Source organism: Girardinichthys multiradiatus, chromosome 14 (genome assembly GCF_021462225.1).
Source record: "Girardinichthys multiradiatus isolate DD_20200921_A chromosome 14, DD_fGirMul_XY1, whole genome shotgun sequence".
Taxonomy (NCBI): domain Eukaryota; kingdom Metazoa; phylum Chordata; class Actinopteri; order Cyprinodontiformes; family Goodeidae; genus Girardinichthys; species Girardinichthys multiradiatus.
The window spans coordinates 31,254,154-31,265,289 of NC_061807.1; the positions used below are offsets into that span (position 1 = coordinate 31,254,154).

General features: G+C 38.4%; 1 protein-coding gene across 5 annotated transcripts in view; it reads left to right on the forward strand.

Moving 5' to 3' along the window:
• The window catches only part of LOC124880916 (DNA polymerase nu-like), a 76,379-nt gene extending 68,243 nt beyond the window's left edge, over positions 1 to 8,136 (forward strand). For 4 of the 5 annotated variants that reach the window (XM_047386333.1, XM_047386334.1, XM_047386335.1 and 1 more), the window contains 5 exons: positions 3,877 to 3,987; positions 5,417 to 5,495; positions 5,990 to 6,057; positions 7,066 to 7,127; positions 7,457 to 8,136. In XM_047386333.1, coding sequence (XP_047242289.1) covers positions 3,877 to 3,987; positions 5,417 to 5,495; positions 5,990 to 6,057; positions 7,066 to 7,127; positions 7,457 to 7,579 — 443 coding nt within the window. In that variant the 3' untranslated portion in view covers positions 7,580 to 8,136. Of the gene's footprint in view, positions 1 to 3,876; positions 3,988 to 5,387; positions 5,496 to 5,989; positions 6,058 to 7,065; positions 7,128 to 7,456 lie in introns of those variants that run through there. The other variant, XR_007041499.1, reaches the window with a different exon arrangement.
• Positions 8,137 to 11,136: the final 3,000 nt, after the last annotated feature.

The following is an 11,136-nucleotide window of genomic DNA, read 5'->3' on the forward strand; positions in this document are numbered from 1 at the left end:
AAGAGTGAACATGAATGGCTTGTTTTAAAGCGTTGCCAGGAGAAAGCATCTTCTTTCTAAAAGCAGACCTTGGTTTCCATAGTTTCATCTGAATGAACCAAAATACTTCTGGAACAGATGAGACCAAGGTAGAGATGTTTGACCATAGTGCACGGTACCTTGTTTGGTGATCATCTCATACCAACGGTTTAGCACGGTGGTTGAAGGGTGATGATTTGAGATTTTTATTTGGCCACAGGAACTGGGAGCCTTGCATCCAGAGGTACAAACATGAACTGTCTCACAGATAGCACCTACCTATAATGAATTCATGAAACAGAACAATGATCTCAAACACAGCAGAATATCTGTGACAGAATAGGTATACAGACTATAATCTAAAAATCAAAGTGTTTCCAGTTAAAGCTGGACCTCAACCTTCCTTAAATGCTAATAGCTGTGAAAGACAAATGGGAGCTCAAGAAGAGTGGATCAACGTGCCTTCACACTAAAATGAAAACAACTGCTTTAAGAAATTGCTCCTACAGTTGGTTCTCCAAGCCACCGAATCATGGACCATACTCGGGTATTCCCAAGAATGTGCCGACAGTGACAGAACCTTTCCTTGTTCAGTGACTGTATATGCGTTGATTACACACGGTTTTGACAGTCAGCGTGCTCTCCGAATTTCTTTCTTGCACACCTCTGTGAATGTGTTTGGCTAAAGAGTTAGGAGGATGTGCTTGCATCGGCAGGAATGAGACAAACAGCCTCAGGTCAATACTTGAAGGGTGTTTCATGAAGTAGGGGTTGGACGGGAAGGGTTTGATGGTTCCGACGGGACACTTTATTTATATATTCTGACTGAACCGCCAGCGCAGCACACCTCAGACTTGCACATGCTCACACAAAATAGTGTAATGTCTGCACTTTAAACCCTCACTGAGCACATCCATGAGTGGACAGGAAGCATCATGATGTCACAATGCACCAAATTGGATCCCCTGAATTCATTTTAATCAATCTGAGTTAAAATCTCAGCCTGAAGCCAAACAGCTCAACCTCTATAAGTTATTTATTCGTGTGAATCTCTTGTGTGAATTTATGGCCTCTTAAAAAAGTGTTAGGTCTCAAGTTTTTGCTGCATGGTACACTGTTAGTTAATTCTGACAAATAACCACATTGTGTTGCTAAGTCATTGGATATTTTTCATGCCATCTGCATTTGACAGCACCACTACTCTCCGGTCGCACACAAACCAGTGCTGCATTACCCAATGCAGCCCATCATCAGCGACATTCCCCAGTCCACGCTCTGCACGTCCCCTTTCTCTGGAGGCCCCTCCCTAATCGATGTGCTGTAAAAAAAAAAATGCTGTGCACAGATCAGAGAGATCTCCTCCTCCTCTGGTGAAGAATGATGATGCACCGAATGGCCCCCATCAGGAACTCTGCTGGGCTTTTTTTTTCAGCGCTTACTGTCCTTGAATCTACTTCTTCTGTTTTCTTACATATTTATCATCCCACTGGTCACTGATTTTCTAGTTCTACTCTGTCCCAGCCCAATCCCACTCTGGAAATGAAGATAAAACATTCCTTTGGTTGGCAGAAGAAATAAAATTTCACAGCACGTTGTCTGGCTGTCTTACTGTCTGGACTGGGAATAATTTGTGCTCTGGCGTTTCGGTCACTGCACCAAGTTTATAGTTGGTACCTGATAGGGCAATATTTTGTCTGGAAGAGTGGATGACGGCAGTGTGGTGGAGCAGGCTCAACTGCTGTCATATTGGCTGAAAATACATATTAAAGGTCATTGTGAAGGTGAGCATGGTCTCACAATGTGGCAATAACAGCTGACAGGGAAGGTAAGAAAGCAAGGAACTGAAGGAAAGAGAATAACAGGACAGAGAAATATCTAAATAGTTAATTGATTTTCCTACTGTTGTCATGTTTTAAATTCTGTTTCACTTTTTTGCCTCGATGCTAAAATGAGTTAAAGCCACCACTGTGAATAAGACAGCTGTTGCTCTTTGTATGATTTAAATTTCATCAAAGCTCTTTGGATGAATGCAATAGCATCACTTTTAATATCGTCAAAAAACTTTGAAACCAGGGATTTTCTCTTTTTTAATGTCCTGAAGGTTTCAGCTTGAATCTTCAAATTCTCTTTGGTAAACACAAACAGACACTGGAGACATCTGAAGGCTTTGAAACTGTCAAATCTTTAACACATGTAAAAATAATGGGTTTAGACTTGAGCAGTTTGGTGATCCTTGAATAATCTGTTCATGCTGACTAACAGATTTGAGTTTTGGGGTCCGATAAAAAATACACTCATTTGATTGAAAATCTCTACTACTTTGAGATTCCAACATGAAATATATTTTACATATTAATTAGGCAACTTAAAAAAGCCTACTTTTTCATGTCATGGCTTATATAACTAAATAGTAATGTAATATTTACTGTAATAGACTGTATTCTCCTTATACTTTATGGCAAGCTTATTTCTACATCATAAGTAATACTAGCTCAAACCTTTAAAAAACAACCTTAGAAAAGAAGCAACAAACAGGTTTTGTTTTGTTTTTCTTTAGGTAAAAAAAACAAAAACAAATCAGCAGGATTCATGTCATACCTGTCTGCTGACAGAAACGATGTCCGGGATATTCTATGACTAACACAATACTCACTAGACGTCACCGTTACTGGGCCCCATAACAATGATCACATTCCTTGTGGAAAGTCACATGTATGTGTCAGAGGTCAACTCACATTTTGCACCTAATTTCTTATACAATAGTTGGTGTTTTTGTGCATAATTGTGTCATTCAGCTTTCATGTCCTGGCTGGCTGAGCTCACCGTAAGGTCTACTGGAGGGATTTAGGTGTAAAGCTGGATCCATTGTCCGGTTTTGTGGAATGTACTAGTCAACCATGTGTGCGAGCATGTGTTGGTTTTGCATACTTGCATATAATGATGTTTGTCTGTCCATGTGTTTGGCATAACAACCTTTTTGCCTATTTGCAAAACCCCTATGTGCCCTTAAACTACTAGTGCACATCAAACACTTCATCCTTATGTGATCCATGGTGGTGGCAGCATTATATAATGGGCATTAAAGCTGCACGATATTTGAAAAACATGCGATAATGTTGGTAATTGTTGCAAGAACAGTTTAATTTGCAATAAATAAACAAATATCTAAAAAGTGTTGATGTCCTTGTGCTTCTGCTCCATAACAACCGTACACCCCAGATAATAAAACGCCTCTCCAGCTACTGGAAAAAAAGAAAAAGTTCATTATTTCCATTTCAGCAACAAGGTTTTGTTAATAAAGTTGCTTCTGGCTGCTGTTTTGGCAATGCAGTAATTAAGTTGTATTCTTCTTAATGATTTAACTACCTTACCACGTCTTTAACATTTATTCTGCATTAAACAGCAACTTTTACCAAATAAATGCACACTTAGAGAGCTTGAATGCATGGTTTTTAAATAGTTAGCTAACATTTATTGTAGTTCTTCACGGTATGCATATTGCATACAAATTTGCTATATACTATGCAACCCTACTGCAGAACACCTGAGACTGAAGTGGAGGTTCACCTTCCAGCAGAACGACTCTAAACATACAGCCAGAGCTGCAATATAATGGCTTAGATCAGAAGACACTCCCCAAAAGATTTCCAGCTGTAATCACACTAGAAGGTTATTTTAAGTAACGATTTAAGAGATTATGTGTAAAAAAGTTTGAAATTATTTTTCATTCCAGGTCATTTATCTTCATAATCTTTTGCTACGTTGTGCTATATGTTTAATGTGTACATTACTGTTGAAAAAATTAGTGCTAATAATTCTTACATTTTACTCATCATATGTGGTTTTGTTTTTTTGTAGGTTACGCGGTATCTTTAATGGGTCGCCGTCGTAACCTTCCCAACATCAACTCCCCAGACTGGGGGCTCCGCATGCAGGCTGAGAGGCAGGCCGTCAACTTTGTGGTTCAGGGTAGGATCTCTGATGCTTTTACCACGGGTCAGAACTAGTTCTCTTCTGGTCCAACTGTTAGCAGCAGGGTTCAGATTCTATCTGGAAACATCTGGAAAAGAATTGAATTTTATGAAGGTATTTTCCAGGACTGGAAGAGTAAACTAAAACAAAATAGTGTTTAAAAACATCTGGGCCTCACTTGTTTAATAGTCTAAAGGTTCATCCGTCCATCCATCTGTCTGCTCTTACAGTCTTTTACATGTTCCGTTTTCAAAACCTGACCAAATATTTGCCATAAATTCATACTGAACTTTTATATTTATGCAACGTTTGGCTGGCCAAACGTTGCATAAATAAATAAATATTGTCTGTAAACACTCACTATAATTGGTTTTCCAATTCTTTGTTAAAATGTAGCCACTTATTTTTCAAAGGCAAATGTTTTTTCTTTAATAGATTTTTTGTCATGACTCATTGGCTGACCGTACAAAAAAAAGTCTGTCTTTCCACTTGTTTGTTGTGCTATGTTAGATCTAACCAGAGAAGAAACCTGAGCTTAAATTTAAGTGAAATTACTGTCTTGTGCTGATCATTTCCATTTGAAGTTGAATAAAAGATCTGGCTGGTAACCTTACGCATAGCACAACAAAACCTGATTGACCTTCCACAGTCCTATTGGAAGCCAGGTAGGGGGTAGGGCACCAGTTGACCTAAAGCTGAGTGCATCTGAGGTTTAATGTTCAGTTTCAACTATAACCAACATCCAAAAAAAAACCACTTTATAGAACGCTCCCTCTTCCCTCTAGGTGTTAATTGAGCAGCTAGAAGCAGTGCAGTGCTCTGTGTTTCTGAACAAATATGCTTTTGGATCCTTAGATAATCAGGAAACGATCTAAGGCCGACTTTGGAGAAACCTTTATTTTAATAAGGGTGTTATTCCTGTACTTAAAGGCCTAATACACTCCTTTTTCTGTTAATCTGAGTATGCTACACCCCCTAATAATGCTTTTAATAGTATTTTTTTAATGTTATAATTTTTCCTTACTGTACAGTCTCTTATGTTATTTTTTTGTTTTTTTATGTTTTACCTTTTTTTGTATCTGCACGCTTCCATACCCTTTCAGTTTGCTGCGGGTACCTAAATGTTTCCTCTTTTGGGACAGTAAAGCTATTGTTTTAGCGTGGAGTTGTTATGTGGGATGTCCCCACATCATGCTGAAGCTGAGATTTATATATTTCCAATAAGTTTTGATGTGACCTCAGGCGTGATGTTTGTTTTAGGTGGAAAATTTTCCATTGGGTGAATTAGAACCTTTTAGTGAATTCATTTGTGAATTTAACCAACAATCTATTTAACACAAAAGAAGAAATGCTCTTTGACCTTTAAACGTGTATTGCTTTGTTTTATGATCAAACAGGTGTATTTGTGGTCTTTATCTAAACCCAGGTTCAGCTGCGGATCTCTGTAAGATGGCTATGATCACAATCTTTAACCTGGTCTCCTCCTCCAGCTCGCTCTCTGCCAGGTACCAACAATAAATAATGCCTCTACAGCATTGATCAAAAACCTACACATTACAAGTGTTACCTTTGAAATTCTCACTCTTTAACTTCAGCGTTGCATCGTCTGTTGCTGTAAAAAGACCCAACAGTGGTCAAAAATACGTTGGATCTTAGCTTCGCGTGTCTCTAGGTGGTGTTGTATGAATGGAGATGATCTGACTGGGTCTTTCACAACAGAACACAGAAACAACACTCACAGGTTTCCCAGCCAACTAAGTTAGTTGAGACTGACTGCTGCTGCCAAATATTCAGCTAGCGTAAACACACTCCAAGCAGAAGCCAAAGTTATCAGTCAGATCATGTTTTAGCAGAGAAATGTGCAAAGTAAACATGGTTGTACTAAAACATTCACTCTGGTTCATGTAGATAGATAAAGCACTGCTTTGCTGTCATCAGTAGCTGTTTATTAGTAATAGAACTGTGTTGTACGTGTTTCTGATTGTTTATTCTACTGTAGGCTTTTAGCACAGCTTCATGATGAGCTCCTTTATGAAGTGGAAGACTCTCAGGTTGAACAATTTGCAGGTAAATCAGTTTCACCTTGAAAAACACACTAATTGAAAGGCGATATGCTGATATGTTTTATACAATAAATGTATTTTAACCTTATTATAAGGCCTCTTTATGTTAGTAGGGGAGTGTTATATGTGTATGGAGAAAGTCTGAAGTCTGTTCCTGCAGCAAAAAAAACAAAACATTTCGAAAATGAAATTTTTATGTTTGACATTTATGTATGATTAGCCTGGATTGAACTGAGTATATATTTCTGTACATAAACTGAATCTGTTTGTAGAGTTAACTAGAGTAGAGTTGGTTGTGAATCAGCGCTATATAAATAAACTGAACTGAATTACAAACTGCCCAGTGCATGCTGTAGGTCTTGGCTAGAGGAGGCCAGCAGGATGAATATAATGAATATTCATACAATAAAGTCCCATAGTAAGTTTACAGTATGGTTACCTGTTCTTTTTTTTTTCAGTCAGTCATCTTCTATATCTGCCTATCTCCAGCAGTCTATGGCCCATAGTACAGCCTGGACAGGTCGCCAGGGCAACACACAAACAACCATGCACACACTCATTCACACACCTAAGGGCAATTTAGAGATACCAGTTAACCTAACAGGCATGTCTTTGGACTGTGGGAGGAAGCCAGAGTACCCGGTGAGAACCCACACATGCACGGGGAGAGCATGCAAACTCCATGCAAAAAGCATGCAAACCCAGGACCTTCTTGCTGCAGGGCAACAGTGCTCCCACTGTGCAGCCCCTCTTTTTCATTTACCTGAGTTCATTTAATTAATTTGCAATGAAAGCAAAAGAAAAAACAGTCCAATCATCAAACACAAACCTAATGTGACTTAAAAGGTGCTGAATGAAGCAGTTCTTAGTTCACCTTCACTTTCTCCATTAATCTTATTAGGTAGATACTATAGTGTAGTTATTTACAGAAGAAATACATATTCTGTATAAACTTGTATTGTTTTCTTCCATGTTCTTCTTGACTTGTGCATTCATATGTAATTATGTGCAGCTCTGGTGAGAAGCACCATGGAGTCCCTTCAGCACATCCACCATCTAGGAGTCCATCTTAAAGTGAGTGAAGTAAAAAGAAAACCTTTAGGTCTTTACCTGACTCATTGCTTAAGGTTTAATGACCGGTGGAGTAAAGTTTGGGCTTAGGCACAGACTACATTTGCAAAAATTTTTATTTTGTCAACAAGCCGCAAAATACTTTTTGCAAGGCCTGCGTCACCCAATAGATAAACATTTATGACGTGTTGTCGTCAGTTTTCTTACTGTTGTTCTGCTATGCCTGAGTGTGGATAGGGAAAAAAACAGAATCATTAGTGATGGCTGTGCATGAAATGGGGCAGAGTATATGCTGATGCACTAATGCCATTTCTCCTCTGTGTGTTTCCCAGGTGCCCCTGAAGGTGGCAGTCTCCATTGGCAAGTCCTGGGGATCCATGTCAGACCTTCACACTCCGCCTTCTGTCTCCCAAACTCCATCTTCCTCCTTCCCCACTCCACCTCCACCACCATGATTATTTATCTCATCTCCTCGTTTCCTATTTTGGTTTTTCATTTGACACGTTTTTCTTGTTACATACACATCTTTTGACCCTCTCTTGATCCCTTATCTTGTTCCTCCCTCTCAGTTTCTATATTTCTCCTTCCTTCTTCACTCGTCCAGCATCCACGTTGCTATGGAAACCAGGCAGCTGTAACTCATGGTTCTTGCTTCAACTCTTATCTGTTTCTGGGGGCAACCGCTGACTGGATTGGACCAGTTCTCTCTCTTTGTCTCTCTCTCTCTCTCTCTATCCTGTAAAAAAAGATCCCTTGTCCACCTCCTCCTCTTCTCCTACTCGTTTTAACACACACTCACAGAAAATACATCTCATTAGGGCTAAAAATGTTTCCTCTGCCTCGTTACCAAGGTGAAGTTTCATGTTTGAGAGAGAGCTCAATATTCATTGGTTCCTAAAATTGGTTGTTAGTTGAGCTTCTAGATAAAACCAAACACTCCTTTGTCTGTTTTGTTAACATATGTTTTACTCTGAATAAAGTTTATTTCCAGTTAGATTTCTGGATCTATTTACACACACCAGGTTTCCATGGCGAGTCAATTTTTTAAGCTAATTTAAAAACCTTTTAATATTCCCAGATTAGATGCTCTAGCAAAAGGCCTGTTTTCCATGATGGTTCATTAACAAGAGCAATCCGAGCCCTGGTACTGAACAGACGTCATACATTTTTTATTTTTTTCAGTTTCCAATAAACTTTACCTTTTGTTGCATGTGCTAACATGATTTAAAGGATCTAATTTTTTGATCTAATTTTTGCTCATCCATTTCTTTGCTCTCTCGGGCTCGTCTTTTATCTGCTCACTGGGCTCATTCCCACTCACCCTTTTTGTATTGTTACTCTCTTTCACTCTCACACATTCCAGAAATGCTCACACTTTCATTGCCTCCCTGGCACACTGACCGCGGTTCATTTTGTCTGACAGCCACCGCGAGACTCCCTTTTATATCTCCCTGTTTTTTTGCTGGCCCCTCAATTAGCCTTGAAAATGGATTTGGCAGAACCAGACATCTTCAGGCATTTTAAACCAGTCGTACACCTTCTTAATCATTTAAATGGCCCCTCAGATTTCTTATGTGAAAAATTTGCTCTTTTTTTTTACTGACAACAGAAAAACGTGTCTCACAAGACCTTCGTAGCAAGAGCAGAGGATAGTGTTATGGAAATCTGCCCCTCTATTCTTTCATTGTTTGGTGGTTTAAGTGTGCAAGCCCCCCACCCTGCCTCTATTGAAAGGGAGGCGTGAGACTGGTATGTGCGAGTAGGCACTCGTGGAGCTGGGTTTTTTTAGAATTCGACAGTGATAAAATAAATACTGATAAAGCTGTTTTCATTGTGAATCAAAAGTTCTTGGAGTTCAGTTTAAACGCTGAAATATCTTTTTTTTTTTTTTTTTTTTCTCCTTTAATGTGTCAAATATAGAAAAAGGGTAACCGCTACATCCTATAGATATTCCCCAAAGCATGATGCTGCCCCCACCATGTTTAATTGTGGGGACAGTGTGTTCACTCTGAGGTAAAGGGTTTACTTTCCACCAGACATAGCATTTTGTATGTAGGTTTGCATTAATGCCACAGTCTTCCCGTTTCAGGGATGGAGCAGTACTCTGTGAGATGATCAAAGTTTGGGATATTGTTTTCTAACCTTTAAACTTCTCTAAGCTCTCTCCCTGACCTGCCTGCTTGATCATCATGATGCTGTTTGTTCTCTGATGTTCTCTACCATGCCTCTGAGGCCTTCACAGAACAGCTGGATTTATACTAAGGTTAAATTAAGCTTGTACTTTAATTACTAATGAAGGTAATTGGTTGCACTGGATTTTAGTAGGGGTATAACAGGAAAGGGAACTAAATAAATATGCTTTTCACACTATTTATATTTGTAATAACAATTTTAAAACACCCTTTCATGCTTTTCCTTCTGATCCAAAACTATAGACTACTTCGTGTCTATATCACCTAAAATTTTACTATAAAACATTGAAGTCCCTAAATAGTCTTCAAAATCTGGAAATTTTGCTTTCATCATTTTCTAGGTCCAAATGACAATGGAAAAAATAAAGCTGAGTTTAGAAGATTGTTTGAAATATTCAGACTTTATTCCTTATTCTGTTATGTAGATAATAAAAAAATGAATTTCTAAAAAATAAACAGCTTTTTTATTGATTTGTACTTAAATTTGATTCTTCATCTTTCTTTTACTGCAGCAAAGCTGGAATTTATTTTACCAGATTCATTGAATATTTGGTTTTTAAGTTACTAACTGAGAACCAACTAATAAATGAAGGAGCAATCTACCACCATCTACTGCTATAAATGGTGGTAGGTCTGGAGCTCGTTCTGTTTTAGATGCCAATCACATTATTAAAACTGTGTTTTAAATAAAGGCCCCAAACGTGGCATGCAAGACTGTAAAGAATCTGTATTTGGGGGTATGATAATTCAGTCCAGATTTGATGAGTAAGGTTTCTGGAGTATGAAATAGAGCTGATCTGAAAAGGTCCAGATGCACAGAAAAACAGAAAGAAAAACAGTTAATTGGCTGTTCACCCCTGCGCTGAATCCAAAACTAATGCGGCCATTTTGTTTCATCATTTGAGGAAGATAAAGATCAGAAAACAAGCTAGGTTATTATTTGCACTAAAATGTCCTGAATGTTGACATTTGAGCCTGCAAAAGACAGGACATGGTGTTTGAACTCAGTAGGTTAATTAATGGCATGGGTCCATTAGCAGCACCAGTTGTTGAGAATATGTGCTTCTGAGCACCAATTCTTCAGCAGCAAGAGCTTTCCTTTACTGCTTTAAGATGCATAAACGTAAGTAGACCCTACACCCTTCCTGCTTCATTTCCTATCTTTTAAATCAGTGGTTCTCAAAGTTTTATAAGTACCACCACAGGAAATATCTTTTTCAAGTACCACTTAGTATCTTATCTTATTTTGATTGGTTGAAGGATCTAGTTTCATTAAGCATTCCATTTCGACCCAGAAGTCGTAATTGTCCTCTTCATCGTGGGGGAAATTAGTAGAAGCATCCATGAAGTCAGAATTCCAAGTGGATTTTAAAACTATGGAGAAAAAACTGGCACAGTAATTGTTGTGTCAGTGTTCAAGCTAATAGATCATCAGAAACCTCTCAAGAAGAACATAAGAGAGAAATTCCCTGTGGAAACTGAAGCAGATGAAAGGAAAACTTTCAAGGTGAAAAATCAGAGGGGTTTACTAATTGATGCTCAGTGACCAGGCTAACTACTTCTAGCAAAACAAGCTAATAGTGTATTTTTCACCATTTTCAGACATTAGCAACATGTTCACTGAGAAAGATTTTATAGTAGTGTGTGTTAAAGATTTAATGTGCTGAAGATTTTCAGAAGTGCAGATCAGCAGTTTTTTATTGCAGCCATATTGGATTGTAAGATCATAGTTAGTTAGAAACCTCTGGCTTTTGCACAGGGAATTAATTAACTTTTTTCAACTCCCAACTTAAATTTCAACCTCTCAGTAAAAATAAAAC